Here is a 24,749-nt window from a genome sequence, read left to right as displayed (position 1 = left end):
TACCGAAATTCGAGACTTTGCTTTTTTAGACCCAAAATGGTCCAAAACTACCGAATTTCGTAATGAGACGTTCTGAATATTTCTCAAAAAAAAAAGTTATGGCGGTTCAAAGTTCGGCAAAATAAGGCCCATTTTCAGCTAAAATCAAAACTTTTTCCAACTTCTCGGTGTCGCAATGTCTGGAACCTAATTTTTATTTATTTATCACTTTTTAATAAATATTGTGGTCTTTAAGTGGGCGTTTATTCGTTGATTTAAGTACATTTATGGTCTTTGGGGCACAAAATGTAACTTTTATTGGTGCCCCAAAGACCATAAATGTACTTAAATCAACGAATAAACGCCCACTTAAAGACCACAATATTTAATAAAAAGTGATAAATAAATAAAAATTAGGTTCCAGACATTGCGACACCGAGAAGTTGGAAAAAGTTTTGATTTTAGCTGAAAATGGGCCTTTTTTTTTGCCGAACTTTGAACCGCCATAACTTTTTTTTTGAGAAATTTTCAGAATGTCTCATTACGAAATTTGGTAGTTTTGGACCATTTTGGGTCTAAAAAAACAAAGTCTCAAATTTCGGTAACCCACCTTTAAAAAAGGTTAATGTTGATGAGAAAAATTCAAAAAAATTTGTTTGCAAAAATCTAGTAATTACTTGAATTGTATATTTTTTGATAAAAATTACAAATTTCCAATAAAATTGGAAATTTTTCGTTCAGATTTCTCTATCCGCGTGCCAAAACATGACAGTACCCGGAGCATCTTGCTCAATATCCCATCGTGCGGGAGCATTGAAACGAACAAAACACATCACAGACATTGATAAAGTGTTGAATGAAACAATTGAATGGAGATTTATGAATAATAGTCAACAAGTCAACGTGACGTGGGATCCACCGACTGAAGTGAATGGTGGAATATTCGGTTATGTTGTAAAGCTTAAGTCAAAAGTCGATGGATCAATTGTTATGACGAGATGTGTCGGTGCGAAGAGAGGATATTCAACACGGAATCAGGGTGTCCTATTCCAGAATTTGGCCGATGGACGTTATTTGTGAGTTTTTGATGAGTAATTTTTGCACTGCAACTTTTTTCAAACGAGGGCCGAGAAAAAATGCGAAAAATCGGTGTTTGCACACAATACACCGCATTTAACGACATTTTGTACTTGCTTTGTTTTCTTGTGTTTTTCACCGATTTTTCCCGTTTTTTTCTTATTAAAACTGATAAATAAATATTTTTTGCTAATGCTAAAACAATTTCCAAGTGAAAAAATTGTGAATTCAGTCGGCAAGTAGCGGTAAAAGTGGTCAATGTTATATGATGGATTACGGGAACACAAAACCCAAACTTTTTCCCAAACATGATACATATGATGCTTAGATGCTGAAATTACCTGATTTTCATAACGAGACCGCTGAAAAAGTTTTGAGGATTTCAAAATTCAACTTTTTGTGCGAAAATCTCGACTTTTTCACCAAAAAAGTTGAATTTTGGAAATCTCAAAACTTTTTCAGCGGTCTCGTTATGATAATCAGGTACTTTTAGCATCTAAACAGCATATGTATCATGTTTCAGAAATAGTTTAGGTTTTGTATTCCCGTAACCCATCATATTGCATTGACCACTTTCACCGCTGCTTGCCCTATGAATACATAATTTTTTCACTTGGAAATTGTTTTAGCATCTGCAAAAAATATTTATTTATCAGTTTTATTAAGAAAAAACGAAAAAAATCGATGAAAAACGAAAGAAGACAGGCGGAAAACAAAGCAAGATAAATGGCCGCTGAAACTTGTCGGCCCCTCGGCCATGGCCTAGAAACCTTTTTGCCTCGTCCCTCGTGAGGAAAAAGTTGCAGTGTTTTGATATTTTTCACAGAATATCGATACATTTGAAAATTTTTACATATATCTCCAAATTTCTCGAAAATCGTTTAAAATTTACAGAATTTCTATAATTTACTAGAATTCTTACAATTTTTTTTTTTAATTTTCGAAATTTCAGAAATTCCAAATATTCAGAATTTTCAGATATTTTAAAAATTTTTTGGTTGAAAATACTCTCGAAAGTGCAAACGTAACGTTTTTCAAAACCGGCGGCAAAACAATTTTTATAGGACTTTTTTTAATGTCTAGCATTACGGGAACACTAATTGGGTTATTCAAGTAATGTCCCATTACGGTTTGATCTACAAAAAATGCGGGATTTTTTTGCCCAAAAAAATGTGGTGGCGTCAGCACGTTCTTAAAGGTGGTGTAGTCGAATTTGTTTATCGCTTTATTAGACTCAAAATTGTTTGAAAACACCGAATTTCATAATGAAACTTCTTGAAAACTTCTCAAAAAAATGTTATGACGGCTCAAAAAATGGCCTAAAATAAGTTAAAATTTGAAGTTTAGCTCACTTGTCAAGCGGCTGGAATTTAATTTTTTTGAAATCATTGTCAAATTTTAAGTATATACAAAGTAATCATCTTGCGTTTTCTACTTCATTTAGGTATTTTAATGTCGATGGACGGCGAGATTTGGTTTAAAAAATTTAAAAATCTCGCCATCCATCGACTTTAAAATACTTAAATGAAGTTGAAAACATTGAAAACGCAAGATTACCTTGTATACTTAAAATTTGACGGTGATTTCAAAAAAGTTAGTTTCCAGCCGCTTGACAAGTGGGCTAAACTTCAAATTTTAACTTATTTTAGGCCATTTTTTGAGCAGTTTTCAAGAAGTTTTATTATGAAATTCGGTGTTTTCAGACAATTTTGAGTCTAATAAAGCAATAAAAAAATTCGACAACACCACCTTTAAATACATTTTTAAACATTCAGAAAATCACCCATAAGAGGTTTTTTGCGAGAGTTATGTTAATTCTATCATGATATTTATTTTTCAAGAAAAAAAAAATTTTATCGATAATAAAGTGAAATATTTTATTAGTTTTGTCGAAATCCATGTAATTTTGGAAAGAGTGGAAATTTTTTTTCGATTTTTTTTCTTTTGAAACACTGCCAAATGAATGGCTACAAAATTGCAATTTTTTCTTGATTTTTGAATTTCTGAACACTTTTTCTGCTACTTTTGATCTGTGTGTGTTCCGGTGTGCACACTACAACCTTGAAAATTTTGATGGAAAATTAAATAGGAAGAACCGGTTCGAAAGCCACAAACAAAAATACAAAATTGAATAACTTTTCACCGATTTCTATCCGTTTTTTTTTTGCTGATGAATAGTTGATAAATTAGTTCCAAAAAGAAATTGTTTGAGAAAAAAATATTTGAATTTTGAGAAAAAATTTTTTTTTCAATTTTTTTTGACAAAAAAGATGAAATTTTCAAGGGAAAATCAAATAATTGCAATTTCTTACATTTTTCACAGAAATCGAAAATTTTAAATTTTCGAAATGTTTTTTTTTTTCGTGAAAATTCTTGTTAAATTTGGCAAAATAAAAATTCAAAATGTTCCAAAAATAAATATCGAAAATTTTTCTGAAATTTCTGAATATAAATAATAGAAATTCGTGAAATTTGGAAATATATAAAAATTGCAAGAATTTTTTGATATCTAAAATTATTTTTAATAAATTTAAATTTTCATTTTTTTTTCAAAAAAAAATGTATGTCGGAAATATGAAAAAATCGGAATTTTTCGATTTTCCGTACTAAAATATCAAAAATTGCAGTGTTTTTCAGTGAACACTTTAAAATTTTTCGATTTTACATGTTTTTGCATTTTTTCTCGATTTTTTTCAGAGAAATCCGACATATTTTCATATTTTTTAGTAACTCATAACGGAAAATTTAAACATTTTCGATTATTCGGCACTTTCTCTGAAAAAGTTGGCAAAATCGACAATTTAAAGCTGAAAATTTGCGAAAATCTAAGATTTTAATTTTTCGTGAATTTTTTAAATTTATAGCAATTTCAAAAAATTCTAAATATTTTGAAAATTTTTTTCGATTATTCGGCACTTTCTCTGAAAAAGTTGGCAAAATCGACAATTTAAAGCTGAAAATTTGCGAAAATCTAAGATTTTAATTTTTCGTGAATTTTTTAAATTTATAGCAATTTCAAAAAATTCTAAATATTTTGAAAATTTGAATTTCTGAATAAAGAGATTCTGAAATTATTTTTAAAAAATTTCAAATTTCAATTTTTTTTCCGAAAGAAATATATCGAAAATTGGAAAAATCGGAATTTTTCGAGTTTTTTCCACTAAAACCCTCCGAATTTGCAGTGTCTCAGTAACGGCGACCTCTGTACACGGCGCTGGACCGGAAGCCGAATCCTCCGACCCAATCGTCGTCATGACGCCAGGCTTCTTCACTGTGGAAATCATTCTCGGCATGCTTCTCGTCTTTTTGATTTTAATGTCAATTGCCGGTTGTATAATCTACTACTACATTCAAGTACGCTACGGCAAAAAAGTGAAAGCTCTATCTGACTTTATGCAATTGAATCCCGAATATTGTGTGGACAATAAGTACAATGCAGACGATTGGGAGCTACGGCAGGATGATGTTGTGCTCGGACAACAGTGTGGAGAGGGATCATTCGGAAAAGTGTACCTAGGAACTGGAAATAATGTTGTTTCTCTGATGGGTGATCGTTTCGGACCGTGTGCTATTAAGATTAATGTAGATGATCCAGCGTCGACTGAGAATCTCAACTATCTCATGGAAGCTAATATTATGAAGAACTTTAAGACTAACTTTATCGTCAAACTGTACGGAGTTATCTCTACTGTACAACCAGCGATGGTTGTGATGGAAATGATGGATCTTGGAAATCTCCGTGACTATCTCCGATCGAAACGCGAAGACGAAGTGTTCAATGAGACGGACTGCAACTTTTTCGACATAATCCCGAGGGATAAATTCCATGAGTGGGCCGCACAGATTTGTGATGGTATGGCGTACCTGGAGTCGCTCAAGTTTTGCCATCGAGATCTCGCCGCACGTAATTGCATGATAAATCGGGATGAGACTGTCAAGATTGGAGATTTCGGAATGGCTCGTGATCTATTCTATCATGACTATTATAAGCCATCGGGCAAGCGTATGATGCCTGTTCGATGGATGTCACCCGAGTCGTTGAAAGACGGAAAGTTTGACTCGAAATCTGATGTTTGGAGCTTCGGAGTTGTTCTCTATGAAATGGTTACACTCGGTGCTCAGCCATATATTGGTTTGAGTAATGATGAGGTGTTGAATTATATTGGAATGGCCCGGAAGGTTATCAAGAAGCCCGAATGTTGTGAAAACTATTGGTATAAGGTGATGAAAATGTGCTGGAGATACTCACCTCGGGATCGTCCGACGTTCCTCCAGCTCGTTCATCTTCTAGCAGCTGAAGCTTCACCAGAATTCCGAGATTTATCATTTGTCCTAACCGATAATCAAATGATCCTTGACGATTCAGAAGCACTGGATCTTGATGATATTGATGATACTGATATGAATGATCAGGTTGTCGAGGTGGCACCGGATGTTGAGAACGTCGAGGTTCAGAGTGATTCGGAACGTCGGAATACGGATTCAATACCGTTGAAACAGTTTAAGACGATCCCTCCGATCAATGCGACGACGAGTCATTCGACAATATCGATTGATGAGACACCGATGAAAGCGAAGCAGCGAGAAGGATCGCTGGATGAGGAGTACGCATTGATGAATCATAGTGGAGGTCCGAGTGATGCGGAAGTTCGGACGTATGCTGGTGATGGAGATTATGTGGAGAGAGATGTTCGAGAGAATGATGTGCCAACGGTGAGCATTTTTTGATGATTTACGGGCAGTTTTTTTTTGAAGGAAAAAGCCGAAAAAGTAGACAAAAATGTACTTAATTTGACTAAGTTTCCAGTTTTGCCGGAAAAAAACCAAAAAAAAAAAATTTCATTTTTTGCCGGTTTGTTCCGACTTTTCGAGAGAAAAACGCAGAAATTGTCAGAATTTTTTTCGGCAAATCGGCAAACCCGTAATTTGCCAAAAATTAAAATTTCCGGTAAATAGCCAATTTGCCTGAATTGAAAAATTCCGGCAAATTGGCAAACCGGCAGTTTGCCAAAGATGAAAATTTTCGTCAAATCTACGGATCGGCAAATTGCCAGAATTGAAAATTTCTGGCAAATGGACAAATTGTTATAAATGAAAGATTCCGGCAAATCGGAAAACCGGCAATTTCCCAAAAATGAAAATTTCCGGCAAATCGGCAATTTGCCAAAACTGGGCATTTTCGGCGAATCGGCAATTTGCGAGAATTGAAAATTCCGGCAAATCTGCAAATTGCCAGAATTGAAAATTTCTGGCAAATGGGCAAATTGTTATAAATGAAAGCTTCCGGCAAATCGGCAAACCAAAAATTTGCCAGAATTGAAAAATTCCGGCAAATTGCCAAAAATGAAAATTTTCGGCAAATCGGCAATTTGCCAAAACTGGGCATTTTCGGCGAATCGGCAATTTGCGAGAATTGAAAATTCCGGCAAATCGGCAGAATTTAAAGTTTCCGGCAAATCTGCAAATTGCCAGAATTGAAAATTTCCGGCAATTTCCCAAAAATGAAAATTTCCGGCAAATCGGTAATGTGCCAAAAATGAAAGTTTCAAAAATTATTTTATACAAAATTTTAAAAATCTCAAAATTTGAAAAAAAAATTGAAAAAAAAAAAATTTCGATTAAAGTAATGAAATCATCTTTTCATCTTTTCTTCATCTTTTCTTCATCTTTCATCTTTTCGCTTATCAATCGTTTCGAGACCCAAATTCATTTTTCAGCGACGAAATACTGGTGCATCAACATCAAGTTACACAGGTGGTGGTCCATATTGCCTAACAAATCGTGGTGGTTCAAATGAACGAGGAGCCGGTTTCGGTGAAGCAGTACGATTAACTGATGGTGTTGGAAGTGGACATTTAAATGATGATGATTATGTTGAAAAAGAGATATCATCCATGGATACGGTACTGCTTCAGAATATTGAAATTTTTATGAAAAAGAGCCCCTGAAAAGTGTGCATTTTCAGACTTTTTTCGTGACAAAAAATCGAGAAAATCCCCAAATTTTCAGCTAAAATTGTAAAAAAAAACGTACATTTTTCCAGCGTTTATAATTTAAAAAAAATGAAAAATTCGTTTTTTAATTTGATAATTGAAATTTTCTAATTTTTAATGTTTCTAAATTTTTCAGAAATTTCTGAAAATGTTTAGACTTTTCGTACATTTTTTTTTGAATTTTCAACAAATCTATCAAAACCTGGAAAAAAAACGTCGTTTTGAGCTTATTTTCGACGACATTTTCCAATATTGTACCTAAAAACTGCAAAAATTGCATTTCGCGGTAATTTTCGGCGGAATTTTGCAAATTTTCATCGTAAAAATCTAGTTTTTCGCATATTTTTAATTTTTTAGAATTTTTGAAATAATTTCAGCAATGAATTAGAATTTTTCAATAATTTTTGTACTAAAATTTAATTTTTCCGAATTAATCAAAAAAATTCGATAAAAGTTGCAAAAAAAACTTTTTTGAAAATTTAAAATTTAAAAATTGAAATATCGATGATTTATCGATTAAGAAAAAAAAAATTAATTTAAAATTTCAAAAAATTGATTTTTTGAATTTTTTAAATTAATAAGTTATCAAATAAAGAGTGCTAAATTTTTTAACAATTTCAGAAAAAATCGATAATTTATTGATTAAAAAATATATTTAGAAAAATTCAAAATTAAAAAAAAATCGATTTTTCAAAAACAAATTTTTTTAATCGACAAATTATTTATTAAAAATAAATCTAAACAATCTATAATTTATCGATTAAAAAGAACACATTTTAAAATTTTCAAAAAAATTGATTTTTCAATTTTTCTTTTCAAAAACCGATAATTTATTGATTAAGAATAACAACATTCTACGTTTTTTAGAACAATTTTTTTAAAAATCGATTTTTCGAAAACATTTTCAAAAGAAATTAAATGATATAAATTCAATATTTAAAAAAACCGTTTTTCGAAATTGTTTAAAAAATCGGTAAATTCAATTGAAAATTAATCTTAAAATTTTAAAAATTTTCAACAAAAAATCAATTTTTCACATTTTTGTGAAATATCGATAAGTTATCAAATTAAAAAGTGCTACATTTAAAAAATACATTAAAATGTAAAAAAATCAATTTTTAAAGTTTTCTGAAAAACCGATAATGTATCGATTGAAAATAAATCTTAACAATTTCAAAACATTTTTAAAAATCGGTGCATTTTTAACAAAAATTGTTTAATTCAATTTTTTTTCAGCGCCGGAGCACGGGCGCCTCGAGCTCTTCCTACGGTGTTCCACAGACGAATTGGAGTGGAAATCGTGGTGCCACGTATTATACGAGTAAAGCTCAACAGGCAGCAACTGCAGCAGCAGCAGCAGCAGCAGCTCTCCAACAGCAACAAAATGGTGGTCGAGGCGATCGATTAACTCAACTACCCGGAACTGGACATTTACAATCGACACGTGGTGGACAAGATGGAGATTATATTGAAACTGAACCGAAAAATTATAGAAATAATGGATCTCCATCGGTACTGGATTTTTTTTTTTGGAGAAATTAGCCGGAAAATTCGATTTTTTTCGCTGAAAATTTGAAAAAATTTGGCTAAAAATTGCCCTGAAACACGTTTTTTTCGGAATTTTCATATAAAAATGGACATTTTCGTAAAAAATTGGCTATGTGTTGTGAATTTTTTCTGACTTTTAAAGGCCTTTGAACTAGGAATATTAAAATTTTATTGAAAATTATTGAAAAGTGCAAATTTTTATTTTTTTTAGGTGAAAAAAGCTTAGATTTAGGCGAATTTTCTGAAATTTTATAGTGAATTTGGTTCTCAGGATATTAGCCATTTTTTCCCGATTTTTTGGTAAAAATTTGTTAAAACCCGCTTCAAATGACTGTAGTTTTATACAAAAATAACTAAAAATTCGATTTTTCAATTATTCAGCTCGAAAAAGCCCAACAAAAATATTTAAAATTTGAAGAAAAAAGCTAAAAATGAGTAAAAATGACTGGTTTTTTTCGCTTTTTCTATTTGAATAAATTTCTGAAAAATGACGAAAATCTGAAAAAATTACCCCGGACATTGGGAAATTTCGAAAAAATCTTGAAAATAGTCTGAAATTTTTAAAATTTACAGATTTTCACAAAAAAGGGAAATTTCGCATTTCCTGAAATTGCCCAAAAATTTTTTTTTTCATTTTTTTAAAAATTCTGGAAATTTATTTTTGGCTGTTTCAAATTTTTAAAAAAAGAAAAATCCCAAAAATTGGTGAAAACTCCATTAAAATTCTCCAGAAAATTCAAATTTTCCATGAAAAATTGTTTTAAAAGCATGAAAATCTGCCGATTTTTGTCTAAAATTTTTAAAAATATTTCAAAAATTTCAGAAAAAACAGGAAAAGCGAATATTACATAAATAAAAAATCTGGAAATTCTAGAAACTGAAAATTTTTTAATTTTTCCGCTCAAAAATTCTAATATTCGATGAAAATGAGCCCGAAAATTCGAGTAAATTTCCAAAAAAAATTTTTTTTTTTTTCAAACACAAATATTAATTTTTATTAATTTTTCAGCGAAACGGCAACAGCCGTGACATTTTCAACGGACGTTCGGCTTTCGGTGAAAATGAGCATCTAATCGAGGATAATGAGCATCATCCACTTGTCTGAAACCCCCAAAAAATCCCGCCTCTTAAATTATAAATTATCTCCCACATTATCATATCTCTACACGAATATCGGATTTTTTTTCAGATTTTTTCTGAAAAATTCTGAATAATTTTACCCCATTTTTCAAATCTCTGTATTTTTTTTTGTTATTACCCCCCATATACATTGTGACGAGTCCTAAGACAAGAGCCCCCTTGCAACAAAAAACCATCAAAAACTTCCCGTGAATTCCATAGATAGTGTCTTTCAAACAAGATTTTTTTCTGAGTTTGTACGTTCGCTGACGAAAATTTCATGTGAAAAATTGAATTTTTGTCGATTTTTTGAGCTTAAAATCGATAATTTTTGAATTTCCCGGTAAAAAACGATAATGTATCGATTTTCTTTTTGCAAAAATCGATAATTTTTCGATTTTTGAAAAAAATTTTGATTTATCGAAATTCCGGTAAAATTTGGATTTTTTTTTCTGAAAATCGATAATTCGATGAAAAAATTGATTTTCGACAAAATAATCAATATTTTATCGATTTTTGACGATTTTTTTCCAAAATTTCTTAAAATCGATTAAATATTTTTTTTTTCATTTTTGGAAATCGTTTTGATTTTTTGAAGAAAATTTTTTAATTTTTAAATTTTTTTTTTAAATTTTTTATTTAATTTTAATTTTTTATCGAATTTTCCAACAAAAAAATTCGAAAATCGATAAAAAATTCCAACAAAAAAAAATTTATTTTAAAGATTTTTTCAAAAATCAGAAAAAAAAACAATCAGTTTTTCGAAAAATGGATAATTTTTTGATTTTTCCAAAAAAAATTCTGAAAATCAATAGAAAATTTAAAAAAAAACTACCGTTTTTTCAGAAAATTGTTGAATTTTTCTGAATTTTTTTTCCGAAAATCTGAAAAAATCGATAAAATCTCAATTTCCCCCTCAAAAAAAAACCAGCGAACGTATATCTTTTTAAAAAATTTCAAAATTCCCCCTCTCTCTCTCCTTATACATATTACTTCTCTCTGTGAGCAATTTATTTAAAATATTGTTTAAAAAAACGAGAAACTTGATTTTATTTTGCGGGTTTCATTTCTCTACAAACCCCCCACAAAAATCGGTGATTTTTCGAATTTTCTTTGTATTTTTTTTATTTTTCGATTTTTTCTTCTCCCTCTCCCTGACACTACCAGATATTCTCATGACTAACTTCCACCAAAATATATACCTCTATTCTCTGTATTTTGTGCTCTGTGTCCCCTCTTTTTCTCCCTCAAAAAATTATATATCTCAGTCAATACACACAAACCATATTATGTTCTCTTAGAGCCCTGAAATATTGGCTAATTTCAACCAAAAAAATCAATCAATACAAGAAATTGAGTATATATATCGAATAAATTCTATAAACGTTTTTTTTTGTTGAAAAGTTTTGAAAATATTACAGGAAAATCAAATTTTTGAATTTTCTAAATTTTTTAGGTTTTACAAAAAATCGAAATTTAAAAAATTTGTTTAAATGAAAAAAATCGATAAAATTAATACTCCCATGAATTAAAAAAAAAGAAATTTTCCGGGGAAAAATCAATAAAATTCGAATTCCAACAAATTTTCCGCTTTCCAAAAAAATCGATTTTTTGGACTTTACGAAAAAGTTGCAAAAAATCGATAAAATCTGGATTTCTTTTATTGCTTTTTTTAACAAAAAATCGATAAAAATTCATTTTGAGAAATTATTACAGAAAATCGATAATTAATGAAACTTTCCCAAGAAAAATCGATAAATCTATCCGAAAATCGATTTTTTGGATTTTTGAAATTTTTTACAAATAATCGATAATTTAAAAATGTACAATAAAGAAAATCGATAAAATTTGAATTTTCAACTTTAATTTGTTAGGAAGTTACCGAAAAATCGATACTTTTCCTATGAAATTTATGGAAAATCGATATTATTTTTAGAATTTTGAAAATACTGAATATCGATTTTTTTAATTTCCAAAAATCACAAAAATATTTTATTTGGATATTTTCCTGCCAAAATCAATCCAATATGTATGCTCCAAATGCACGATTCCTACACAATATTACAACTGAATGCAACAAAAAAAAGAAAGAGAAACTCTATCGATGAGAGAAATGGGAAAAATTCCCAATTTCTCATCGTTTTCTGAGTGTTCTTGTCTGCTAGTTTGTTTGTTTTTTTTTCTATTTGTGTTAAAAATCGTAAACCTGATACTTTGTATACATGAAACTAGCTGAAAATTGTCGAAAAATTAATTTTTGTCACATTTAATGAATTTTTCCAAAAAATGTTACTAGCAAAACATAGTCCTCAAAATTTCCTATATTTTGTTAGTTTACAACTTTTCGATAGCTCGTCTCCCTGTAGAGTTAGACCTCTCCAAAGTTAGAGAGGTGAGAGACTGTAAAAGGGGGAGAGATGCAGACGGTGCGCGCACACTGCGTCTCTCCCCCTCCCACACTCTTTCACCTCTCTAACTTTGAAAGGATGTATCTCGGCGAGGAGAAGAGATATCAAAAAGTTTCCAACTAACTAAATATGGGAAATTTTATTTTCTATATATCGCCAGTTGTAATTTTTTTGATAGCAATTGCGGCAAAAAAGTTATAGCGGTTTTTTCATTCAACGTTTTTTTTTTCAACGATTTTTTTTAGTCTAAAACATCTCAAGTGCATCTTCCCTAAAAAGAGCATCACATCCTGTACATACTTGTCCACAAAATGTCGCCGACAACCCAAAAAAAAAGTTGCTCCGTGTTTCTGTGTGCTCACACAAGATCCGAGCAGTTGTCATTTGGGGAAAGCCACCGCCTGTGGTGGACACATTCTTCTACTATTACTACATGTTCCTATAATTGCCGAGTGGACATGATGAAGCTTCCTTTTTACTCCAAATTTTCAAATTTTATTTCAAAAATTCCCCGCCGGTTTTTTACTCCCAAGAAAATTTTAAAATTACGTAAACACCGATTTCATTACGATATTTTGCAGAATTTTCCTGGAAAGTAAATATTAGGCTTAAAAACTACAAAGAAATTCAATTTTTCGGGTACTGTACCTTCAAAAGTACGCAGACACCAGATCTCACGAGAACTTGAGTATTAACTATAAGTACTAAAGTTCAAGTTGCAACTGATATCGGATACCTTTTTCCATTTTTTTTTCTCTAAAAAGTGTATAGCTATGATGAGATGGGATGACACTTTCTCAGATTACCTAAAGGTATTTTGAACTACGTCAGACACTTTAGCTCCGCTGTAAAATTGAGCACATCTGTAAAATTACGAATATCTCGAAAATTAACAAAGCTATGTGAAAATTTACAACTGGTAAATTGTAGCCCTGAAAATTTCCCATATTTTCTTAGTTGACAACTTTTCAATAGCTCATCTCCCTGCAGAGATATGTGCCGTAGAAGTTCTGGAGGGCGAGTCAGTGTGGGAGGGGGAGAGGAGCTGACAGCGCTCGCCGCCTGCGTCTCTCCCCCTTCCACACTCTCTCACCGTCAATATTTGGAGTGGTGTATCTCAGCGGGGAGGGGAGCTATCGAAAAATTTTCAACTAATGAAGTGTTGCAAATTTTAAGGGCTACAATGTTTAAGTTGAACAATTTTTGGAGCGTTTACTACAAGCAAGTTACTGAGCTTTAAAGATTTTTTCAGCGAATAATTTTGAAAAATGCCAATTTTTGGCATAGGGACTCAAATTCCCGGTAAAAAATTTCAGATTTCACAATTTTGACCCCAACTTCTGACTCATTCTTGGGTGTTTCCCAACTTTTTTTATTTTTCAAAAACATAAAAGCCAAGACTGACATCACCGTCTTCTTTCCGTATTTTCTCAAATTTTTTGTGGTTTTTCTGTCGATTTCCAAGTACTTGACACTTGATACTTAAACGAAATGTTGTATATAACTCTTATCTCTCTTATCTCTCTTGCTCTTTCGAGCCCGCCGGGATATGATGTGGGCTTTTGTTTGCTCGTTTTTTTTTCAAAACCTAAAGTTTTTGGCATTATTTCTGAGTTGTTGGTTTAATGGGAGGCGGGTGGTGTTCGTGAAAATGTATATAAAGTTCTTCTCGAAAGTTTGAGAAACTAAAAATATCAAATTATCTCGAAAATCTTGTGCTCCTTGAGCAAAAAGTAAAATTTCATAGTTTTCATAGTGTAGATCATTTCACGCGGAATATTTTGTCAATTTAAAGTTTTTTGATATATCTTCTCCCCGCAGAGATACACCTCTCCAAAGTTAGAGAGGTGAGAGAGCGTGGGAGAGGGAGAGACGCAGGTGGCGCGCGCACACTGCGTCTCCCCTCCTCCCACACTCTCTAACCTTTATCTTTAAATGGACATATCTCCGCGGAGAGAAGAGCGATCAAAAAAATTTTAACTGATCAAATGTAGAGAATTTTAGGGGCTTTAAGTTAGGAAAGTTTTGAAGTAGAAATCTCAGAATTTTCAAATAATATTGCAGTTTATCCTGTTTAATAGCTTTTTGCTATCATTTTATCCCAGAAAATAAATTAATCACTCTGTGTTTTGTACCCTTGGAGCCACTTAGGAACTTTTGAACTCGGAGACTAAAGAATCTGAGAAAAAAGAGAGGAAGGGGGATATTTTTTGTGTAAACTAGAAATAAAGTGCACTGGAGCTCACTGGGGTCACTCTGTCTGCCTGATGCAACTACTCACACTTTTCCCGCATGGATTGTTAGACTTTGATACTTCCTCACTAGAGTACGGCCCTTTTTTTCATAAATTTTTATTTGTAGAGCAGAAATTGAAAAAAATTTCATAATTAGTTAGTTTTCACGTAATTACAGCTTTTCTACCTGCTTAGATACGGGATATGCGATGCTCTTTGAGTAGAATCTTTGAGCCTTGATAACTCAAAAACCGGCAAAGCTAGACAAAAATTGCTAACTGCCAACTTGTAGCTCTTAAAATTTGCTATATTTTGTTAGTTAAAAACTTTCCGATAGCTTCCCTCCCCGCTGAGATACACTTCTCCAAAGTTTGAGAGGTGAGAGAGTGTGGGTGGGGGGAGAGACGCAGGCGGCGCGCGCACACTGCGTCTCTCCCCCTCCCACACTTTCTCGCTCTGAATCTTTGAAAGTGCGTATCTCAGCGGGGAGCATAGCTATCAAAAAATTGAAAACTGACGGAATGTAGCAAATTTTAAGGGCTACACTTTGACTAGATAACTTTGCAAAAAAAAATTCTCGAAAGTTCAAATTTTTAACTTTAAATGTGGATTTTTCCTCTAAATTAAGTTTCCAATGTTTTTTGCGAACATTAACTCATGCTCAGTTTTCCCGCCACTAACAACAATGTTTTGTAGGCCTATAAATTTTCGGTTGGCTCCTCCGGCTCCTCTGCTTTTTCCGTGTTCAACGGCAGTTGGCACAGAAATCTTTGTGCTCGGCGCGAGCGAGAGAGTACAGACATAGTGCGATTTTCAGATGGGCTATCTTTTTCAATCTCTTAAATACCGCCCATTCGACTCATTTTTTCTTTTTTTAGGAAAAAGTTGGGTGATTTTTCTGAATTTTCGGAAATTTTTTTACTCTTACTTTGAGCCCTAATATCCGAAAAGTAGGCATCGCTAGAAAAATGTGGCCAACTAACAAATTGTAGGAAATTTTATAAGCAGCATTTTGTTAGTTGGCAATTTTTTCAAATAGCCAACCATTTTTGAGATAATTTTGTTTTTTGTTGCCTTGCAAAAAAGTTTCGAGTTTTTAATTTTAAAAAATCTGATTTTTTCCATTCAAAATATCGATTTTAATCCTTTTTCTTCACATTCTTGTAAAATTATCCATTTTTCATAAAAATCTTTTTTTTTTTCAGAATGACTGGCTTATTAAAACGTTCGGCTACTATCAATGAGGCGACACGTACCCGCCGTCACAAATTTGCGCTGAAATATGATTTGAACAATAATACTGAGCAAAAAGAGCTCGAGGCTCAAGAATGCCCATCGGGTGCCGGAATGAGCGAGACTTTTGTCTGGGATTGGCCGTTTTCTAGTGATGGTGGGTTGCCGGAAAACTAATCCTAGGAATAACTCGAAATCCGGCGGAGATGAATAAAAATTGTTCACTGACAAATTGTAGCCCTTAAAATTTGCTACATTTTGTTAGTTGACAACTTTTTGAAAGCTTTCCTCCCCGCGGGGATATACCACTGCAAAGACTGAGAACGAGACAGTGGAGGGGGAGGGGAGACGCAGACGGCGCGTGCACACTGCGTCTCTCCCCCTTCCACACTCTCTCGCTCTGAATCTTTGAAGCAGTGTATCTCAGCGAGTAGGGAAGCTATCAAAAAACTGCCAACTAATGAAATGTAGCAAATTTTAAGGGCTACAAGTTTTGTGTGCTGTAGAGTTCTTTTTTTTTTTGGCAAAATTGCTAGAACCAATTATTTCAGGAACCGCCCCGGGAGCCTACACCCCTGAAAAGTTCCTTGTCTGTCTCCCATTCAACAAAGGAGGAACTGGAGAGAAAAATGGAACTGTAAGTTGATTATCTCAAAAACAAAAGAAGATCAGAAAAATTTGTCAACTAACAAATTGTAGCCCTAAAAATTTGCTACATTTCCCTAGTTGCCAACTTTTTGATATCTCTCTTCCCCGCGGAGATATGCACGTTTTAAATTCAAGGCCCTGAGACAGTGTGGGAGGGGGAGAGACGCCGACGGCGCGCGCGCACTGCGTCTCTCCCCCTCCCACACTCTCTCACCCTCTCCAACTTCTATCGTGTATATCTCCGCGGGGAGAAGAGCTATCGAAAAGTTTTCAACTAACAAAATATGGGACATTTTTAGGACAACATTTTATTAGTTGTCAACTTTTTAATAGGTTTTGTCGTTACGGAGATATCGCCTGATATCTGAAAATAATTTTTTTAAAACAGTTGAAAATTTTTTTTTTTGATTTTCAGACAAAAAAGTTCGAGAGAATTGCCGAGTCGGATTTTTCCTGGAGCATGGGTTTGTCACGTGACGCCGAGCTGGGCTCCACGTGTTTTTGGAGACTCGAGATCGAAATTATCCGGAATATGAATGCTGTCGTGCTGATTGCTTCGAGGTTCGGGGGTTTTGATGAAATTTAATTTCGAATTTGAGTTCAGCTTATTGAGAGCTTTCAAATAAGTATAATCATGCCCTAGTTCCGTTTTTTTCAGCTATGCGCCTTTAAAGTACAGTTTTTCGTGGTGAGACCCAACATTTTTACAAATTGAGGAATCCTGGCAATATGGGTGTTAACTTAAAGATTATAATGCGCAAAATCTAATTTTCTATGAAAATTCCAACTTTCCTGAAAACTACAGTAACCAAGATTTTCGTTGCAAGACCCAAAAATTTTCAAATTTCTTCAAACATAGCCAATATGGGGCTTGTTTTGAAGCTCTTGATGAGCTTAACCCGAATTTTTTAAAATTGCAGAGATATCAGCCGATACAACGAGAATACAAAGCGTCTGAAGCGTGTCAGAAAAATGTATCGCCTGCCGGACTACTATGACGTCACTACAGTGACCACAACAATGTACGACTGGGCAGTTATTGTGGAGGCGCAGAAAAAATCAATCAATAGACCAACAATGCGACGAGCCTCCACTTTTATCTAATTTTTGGAAATTGAAAATTTTCCAAAAAAAAAAAAATGTTTTTAATTTTTTTTTTGGAAAAAATTTTCCCCTCATATTTTTTTTGCGAATTGTACTCCTCATGTAGTACGGACCCGAAATCTTTCAAAAAATTTTGTAAATTTTCATGTATTTATTGTGCTATTCACATCACAACCGTTACCGAATGAAAAAGTTTGAAAAAAAAAATACAAAAAATTAAATTCCCAAAAAATTCGAAAAAAAATTGATATCAGCCCGTATGGCACGGAATTTGTAGAGTATTGAGGGAGTTTCAGTCGGTTGCAGACTCATCATCGGTGTCGGATGCCTCGTACCAGAAGACGTCGGAGCCGGTTTCAGCGTTGGCAGGCTGAAAATTGAAAAATATTTATTTTATCTTGAAATTTGTAAAAAATTCAGATTCAGCTCGCCGAGAGCTTTCAAAAACGTATAATCATGCCCAGGTTGCGTCCATTTTGAAATTTTCCATTGCCATGCGCCTTTAAGTTTTGATTTTCGTGGTGAGACCCAGTTTTTAAGCTTGAGGGGCATAGGCAAGATGGGGATAATTTAAAAGCTCTCAAAACGTTTAATATGAATTTTATAGTTTTAACAAAAAGTTTTTGTAAAAAAGTAAATAATTTTGAAAAAATCGAAAAAAAATTTCAAAAATTCGTTAAAAAAAATTTTTAATTAAAAAAAAATTGGGTCTCACCACGAAAAACTGTACTTTAAAGGCGCATAGCTGATAAAAAACGGAACTAGGGCATGATTATACGTTTTTGAAAGCTCTCAATGAGCTCTTTTCAATTTTCAATACCAAAATTGTAAAAAATCAAAATTACCTGATCCACTACATTTCTCCTCTGCTGTGTGCCATTCGGCATTGGAGCCCTGCACACAAAATCCTGCCCAAAGAAATATGCTCCGTGATCTCCAAGTGCAATATACGTATTACACGTGTCTAGGTGCCGTGGAAAAATTGGCATGGCGGAGGGCGTCTGGGATTTGAGGTGACGGAGGTATCCCATCACTTGCCGATCGGTCAGTGAGAACACTCGGAGTACGGTATTCATGGTTTGCCATGTGGCGTTTTGTAGGGTATCTGGATTGTTGTTTAGCTTGTCAGATAGTGAAGATTCTCCGATTTCCTCAAGTTTTTCAGCTGTTGAACGGAGAAGTTCTGCGGTCGGGCAGGTCGGCGGGCGGAAGAGCTGGAAAATTGGGCTTAGCTAGATTTACAAAGAATTTAACTAAAAAATTTGAATTCAGCAAGTTCAGAGCTTTCAAATGACCCCCATATGGGCTATATTCTGACAAATTTGAAAATCTTTGGGTCCCACCACGAAAACCTGGGTTACTGTAGCTTCCTGAAGTTAAATGAGTTACAGTTGACCGTTTCAATTAAGAAATGGTGCATGATTATACGTTTTTTGAAGCTCTTGAGACGCTGATGATGAATTCTTTAATTTAAAGATTTGAAATTAATTTTTTTTTTAATTTCGGGGGAAAAATAAAAATTTTCAAAAATATTTAAAAAATTGTAAATTTAAAACTTCCTTTTCCAGTCAAGACCAACATCTAATGATTTTAAACCGTAACAATTGATTTCAGTTTTTTCTTAGCTTTCAAAACGTATAATCATGACCTAGTTCCGTTTTTTTAGCTATGCGCCTTTAAAGTACAGTTATTTCGTGGCGAGACCCAAAATTTCAAACTTAACGGAATACAGTCGATATGGGTGTCATTTGAAAGCTGATAATGTGCTGAATTGAAATTTCAAGTTTGTTTTTGAAAGTTAGCATAACAAAATTCAGAAAAAAATTTATTACAAAATTTCAAAAAAAAAAATTTTTTTTCAAAAGTTTCCCCAAATTTTTTCCTATTTCTCCTAATTTTTTTTTCACTAAAAACATATTTGTTAGCCTAAACAAACCACCTTTCCCTTTCCCTTACCCCCCTTGCACACCTATTCAAAAATTTTTTTTGGAGGTCATGAATCATAATGGGTATGTGGTACTATATAGTTGCCATTTGAACAGGCACAAATAGTGCCAGGAGGTACCTGAGATGGTACACACTGACAAAAACCCATTAGGAACCTATAAAGTTTGAGAAAAATGAAAAACTTTATTTGGGAAAATGTTGTACCTCTAGGCCTTGCTGAACTTGCTCGTTTAGCGCTGCCATCATTGGTTGGATATTTTCAAAAGTTGATGATAAGTACACTGATTGTTCAATTGATGATGTTGATGTGCATGGACCATCTCTGGAAAAAAATCGATAATATTCGGAGAAAAAATTTAATTCTAAAAAAAAAAATTTTTTTTGTTAATTAATTTTGAAAAAAAAAATTTTCTCAAAAAATAAATCAACTTTTCTCAAAAACCATGAGAGCTATAAAAAAGTTGTCAACTAACAAAATATAGCACATAAAATTGTCTACAAATTGACTAATTGCAATTGTTAATAGCTTTTTTCATTATGGTAAAATTTGAAAAATTTGAAAAAAGTGCAATTTTTTTTTTTCAAAATAAAATCAATATTATCTTAACATTCATAGTAGCTACCAGAAAGTTATCAACTACTAAAATGTTAAGCTTTAAATTTTCTACAAATTGCTAGTTGACAATTTTTTGATAGCTTTTCGTATTCTTGTGATATAGGAGGTATAAAATTTTCAAAAAAAAATTTGCTCTCGGAAAAATCAATATTTTCTCAAAAACCATGACTGTTAACAAAAAGTTGTCAACTACAAAAATATTCAAAATAAAATTTGCTACAATTTTTACTTGGCAACTTCTTGATAGCTTTTCTGGTTTTAGTGATAGAGGAGTTTTAAAATTTCCAAAAAAATTTCAAAAAAATCCAAAAAAAAAGTATCTCTCGGAAAAATCAATATTTTCTCAAAAACCATAAAAGTTACCAAAAAGTTATCAACTACAAAAATGTTTAGCATACAATTTTCTACAAGTTGCTAGTTGACAACTTTTTGATAGTTCTTCTTATTTTTGAGGTATAGGAGTTTTAAAACTTCAAAAAAAAATTCAAAAAAAACTCTCTAGGAAAAATTATTATAATATTTAGCTTCTTATTTTAGTGATAGAGGAGTCCAAAATTTTTAAGTTTTTCATTTTCAGAATTAAATTTTTCAAATTAATTTTTTTTCAATTAAAAAAAAAGGTACAACTTACGTCCCAACATTCTGCAAAACTTGAGCCATATTCTTAATATTTTGGAGCATTTCTGCGATAACCGAGTCTAAATTAGCAAAATCTTCAAAAGAGTGACGACGCCCAGAAGTTAAAGGGTTCTGAAAAAATCTTTTTAAATACAGGTTTTTTTTTCAATTTTTGCTCAAAAATTTGAATTTAGCAGCGCAAAAGCTATTTATTTAATGCGCCTTTAAATTTTCGTGGCGGGACCCAGAAAAAAAATGAAAAAAAAAATTCCCAAATCTAGTCATGATTATACGTTTTGAAATCCTTATAACCAGATTTTTTTATGAAAATTGCAATAAAAATATGAAAAAAGCACACTTGAAAAAGGTCCCACCACGATTTAAAGGCGCATAGGTAGGTGGAAATTCGAATTTCACCAAAATAGGGCATGATGGTACTTTTTTGAAAGCTCTTGATGAGCTTATTATGAATTTTAAGAAATTAAAACTTAAAACTTAGATTTTTGAGAAAATTTTGAAAAAAAGGAAAAAAAACCGAAATTTTTTTTTTCAAAAACTTTTTTCAAATAAAATTTAAAAATTAATATAATTTTAAATTCAATATTAAACTATCAAAATATATGTAAAAATTACTTACCATTTGTCCAGCTCCTCTCTCAAATGAGACTGATGGTGCTCCGGCAGCTCCACCTGCCTGCTGGGGCTGCAAAGTGGGCGGAGCCTGTCGCTGCTTTCGGTTGCCATGACTTCCACGGAGATTATGAAGGCGAGAGGAATGTCGACTACTGCAAAAATATTAGAAATATGGAATGAGAAGATGGGAAATATGTGATAATATATTAGATAGCATGTGGGATTTGGAGGTTTGGGGGGGGGGGGGGTACCTATTTGAGACTCGGAATATATGAATTTAGGGGTACTTTTTATGGGGTTTCGAGTGAAAATTAACGTAAAAATGAATTAAAATTGTTAAATGAGCATTTCTACAAGTTTTGGACAAAAAAAAAAGTTTTGGAAAAATTTTGAACTTTCTAAAAAAAATTTTTTTTTTTGAATTAAAAAAAGTTTTTTATCTTCAAATTTTTCCAATTTTTTGTTCATTTTACGAATAATTCAAACTTAAAAAAACCCTAAATTTCAATTTTAATTTAAGTTCAAAAAATTAGAAGAAAGTTAAAGGGAAACATTTTTTAGAGAATTTTAAATTTTTTGTCAGATTTTTCGAAATTTTTTTTTTGAATTTCATGAACATTTTATTTATTAAAAAAAACTATATATGTTATAGTTTGGAATATGTCATGTTGGTATTTTTGATATTAAGCGAAAAATTAAAGAAAAACTTTTTTCAGAATTTTAATTTTTTAAAGTTTTAAAAATTTAACTTTCTTTCTGGGCTGTCTTGAAGTTCTTTTTTTTGATTTAAAAATATTTAAAGTCACAAATAATAATTTTATTATTTGAAGTATATAATGTAAGTCATGTGAATAAATTTTGAAGTGAAAAATCAAAGACACACATTTTTCAGAATTTTCCAAAAAAATTGATTTTTTAAAATTTTACAATTGGGCTGTTTCATATTTTTGCTTTAACGAATTGAAAATTTTTTATTGGAAAATCTTTTTTATTTTAATTTTTCTACAATTTTTTTTTAAACAAAAATATGGAAAAGTTAGCATTTCTAAAACACATTTTCATTTTTCAAAACAATCCACAAAATCCCTCCAAAGTCCGCCAAAACTTTCGGAAATTCCAATTTCCCGCAAATTAAAGTATATCCGAATAAGTCACCCTCCTTCATATGATGATTAGTTTTGCACACGCACACACCTTTAAGCTCTCACATTCCATTTTAATCTCTTTTCCCCCTCCTGGCTCCGTGAGCACTAATGAGAAGGGGGAGCTCACCTATGGCATAGACCATAAACATTGGAGAAAGAAGATTAAGCTTTTGGAAAAAGAGCCCCCGATTGAAATTGGCATGTCGTAAACATTCTTTAATTATAGGTATTGTGTGTGTTAAATTCTGAATTCTGAATCAGGGAGGAAATTTTAAAATTTTTACAAATTCTGTCCCGGATTGCTATTCGAAATTTTGTTTTCAAATTTTGCGTCTTTAAATCGTGGCGGGACCAAAAATTTTCAAAGATTATTTTGAGGAAGTTAACGTGAAAATTCAGGAAAAAATTATATGAAAATTTTTGGTTGGGGATAAAACTTCAAATATATGTCCAAGAAATTGATAAAAATTTGAGAAAACAAATTTTAATTTTTTTCGAAATTTATTCCTAGTTTTCTTTATGGAAACAAACTATCTTATATAAAAATGCTGTTAGGAAATTTTAATTTTTTGCAAAAAAAATTGATTTTGTATATGAAAATCTTTTTAAATTCAAAAAAAAATTAATCTGTTCTAAAATAAATCCTGATTTTTTTTGTGATTTTTTTAAACAAATTTTTCTCTCAGTTTTTTTTTTCATAAAAGACTTTTACGTCAATTTTGTAAAAAAAATTGTAGTAATTCTGTTAGGGACAATTAATTTATCAGAAAAATTATTTTTTAAAAAATCAATTTTTTTTCTCAAACTCTGTCAAAAACTTACCTTTTCTGACTGCTGAAACGTGGCATTTTCCAAATTTTTTCAAAAAATTTCCCCGAATTTCCTTTGCTGAGAAGCTTTATTACCTGCAAATACCAAACAATAAATTCATAAAAATTCCTGTAAAAAGATGACGGCTCACAAAAGAAAGCGATGAATAAGAGTAATGGGTCATAAAAAAGCGGGGGGTCCTATTTGGACAGTCGGCTGGTACGGAACGGACTTGGCAATAAGAAAAGAGAGGTGATACGATAAGCCCCCGTGCTCAGAGGGGAAGGGCTCGGCGAGCAAATATGTACTTTTAGGTGGACATTGAGGAAGGAGGAAAAAGATAAGATATTTGTAAATAAATGGACATGAGGAGTAAAGTTTGGTAGGTTAAGTTAGGGGTTTTTGGAAATTTTGATTTTTGGATTTTTTTTAAATTTGGAAATTTTCAAACTCCGATTTCTCAAAAACGGTAAGAGACATCAAAAATTTGTCAACTAACATTTTGTAGAAAATGTTCTGCTCTACATTTTGTCTGTTAACAACTTTTTTGTATCTTTATTAGTTTTTGAGTTACACACATTTGAAGACACCTAGTTTTTCAAGAATACCACTTTTTTTTTTAGATTTTGCGACTTTGAACTACAATAATTTAAAAATGGTCAAAGCTAGCAAGAAGTTGTTAACTAACAAATTGTAGCAAATTTTAAGTTTTTTATATTGTTAGTTAATAGGTGTACTGTATTTATTTTAGGTTTTGAGGTACGAAAATAAAAATAAAAAACTATTTAATTTTTCGAACTTTTTTCTTTAGTTTTTGCTAATTTTTCCCCCGAAAGTTCATAAAACTTTACGTTTTAGCAAAAAATCTATAAGTATGCATTAAAAAAGTTGAAATTTATAAAAATACAATAATGGTAAAACGCCAAAAAAATTACAAAAATATGGAAAAAGATTCGAATATTTAAAAGTCTTTCAAAAATTGTGATAAAAATGCCAAAAACTTGTAAAAAGTTTGTTTGTCACGGTAACCTACAATAACCTACAGTAACCCACCGCAACCTACAGTAACCAACAGTAACCAACAACCTACAGTAACTCACAAACTACAGTAACCCACCGTAACATGCTCTCTAAAAAGTTTTATGTTCGAATTTTTCAAAAAATTTAAATTTAAACTTTTTTGAAGGAAAAAACCAGGAAATACAATTTTAGAAAAATTCAATAATAAAAAAACTTCCAAAAAATCGTAATAAAAATCAGCAAAAAAAAATTGCCCAAGGTAACTGGAAAATGAAGAAAAATCTTATCAGATCAGTTGATGTTATCACTTTTATCACAAAAAAAATAGGAAAAAGAAGAATGTGGTGTTCTCTTATCAAAAAAAAAATTATAGCTTAATTTGTAAAAAACTCAGAAAAAAGAAGACCCCCCACACTAATTTATCGACTTTTCGATAGCACGACTTGGTCGAAAGAATGCGACTAATTACGTTTTCTATCTTCTTCTTTGTCTTCAACCACATCAACTACCATAATAAAATCTTATCAATGTTTTCCACCGCGACCCGTTTCCTGCCTGTTTTCAATCAATAAATCTCAGTAGGGTGAAGAATAACTAAAATATCTCCGAAACTATGA

The 24,749-nt window shown here is 31.9% G+C and overlaps 3 protein-coding genes across 10 annotated transcripts in view; 2 read left to right on the top strand and 1 right to left on the bottom strand.

Moving 5' to 3' along the window:
- daf-2 overlaps nt 1–11,107 on the top strand; it is a gene marked incomplete at both ends in the record, with an annotated part of 46,333 nt that extends 35,226 nt beyond the window's left edge. For 4 of the 7 annotated variants that reach the window (NR_132448.1, NM_001312988.3, NM_001312989.3 and 1 more), the window contains 5 exons: nt 721–1,055; nt 4,239–5,769; nt 6,774–6,959; nt 8,286–8,561; nt 9,607–9,702. Coding sequence is in view for 6 of the 7 variants with exons in the window: in NM_001312988.3 (NP_001299917.1) it covers nt 721–1,055; nt 4,239–5,769; nt 6,774–6,959; nt 8,286–8,561; nt 9,607–9,702 (2,424 nt within the window). Of the gene's footprint in view, nt 1–720; nt 1,056–4,238; nt 5,770–6,773; nt 6,960–8,285; nt 8,562–9,606 lie in introns of those variants that run through there. The other 3 variants (NM_065249.7, NM_001312987.4, NM_001312991.3) reach the window with 3 other exon arrangements.
- Nucleotides 11,108–15,563: 4,456 nt separating this feature from the next.
- Nucleotides 15,564–17,543, top strand: Y55D5A.4 (MATH domain-containing protein). Its single transcript, NM_065248.4, has 4 exons — nt 15,564–15,748; nt 16,143–16,228; nt 16,655–16,800; nt 17,160–17,543. Exons 1-4 carry the CDS (start codon nt 15,565–15,567, stop codon nt 17,341–17,343), a joined length of 600 nt encoding a protein of 199 aa, NP_497649.1. The 5' UTR covers nt 15,564; the 3' UTR covers nt 17,344–17,543.
- On the bottom strand, nt 17,471–23,212 carry Y55D5A.1 (Mediator complex subunit 8). 2 transcript variants are annotated; one of them, NM_001027748.4, is made up of 6 exons: nt 23,125–23,207; nt 21,162–21,309; nt 20,538–20,656; nt 19,495–19,612; nt 18,189–18,557; nt 17,471–17,713 (listed from the first exon to the last, which is right to left on the bottom strand). In NM_001027748.4, the coding sequence occupies exons 1-6, from the start codon at nt 23,148–23,150 to the stop codon at nt 17,636–17,638; spliced, it is 858 nt and encodes a 285-aa protein (NP_001022919.1). In that variant the 5' UTR covers nt 23,151–23,207; the 3' UTR covers nt 17,471–17,635. The 2 variants fall into 2 exon arrangements, with proteins under 2 accessions (NP_001022919.1, NP_001370770.1); NM_001384049.1 differs by having other exon boundaries at nt 17,474–17,713; nt 21,162–21,306; nt 23,125–23,212.
- Between the last annotated feature and the right edge of the window lie 1,537 nt (nt 23,213–24,749).

The sequence above is a fragment of the Caenorhabditis elegans genome, chromosome III, assembly GCF_000002985.6.
Source record: "Caenorhabditis elegans chromosome III".
NCBI lineage: Eukaryota > Metazoa > Nematoda > Chromadorea > Rhabditida > Rhabditidae > Caenorhabditis > Caenorhabditis elegans.
Note: the sequence above shows the minus strand (reverse complement) of the source record. Positions and strands in the feature narration are given on the sequence as shown.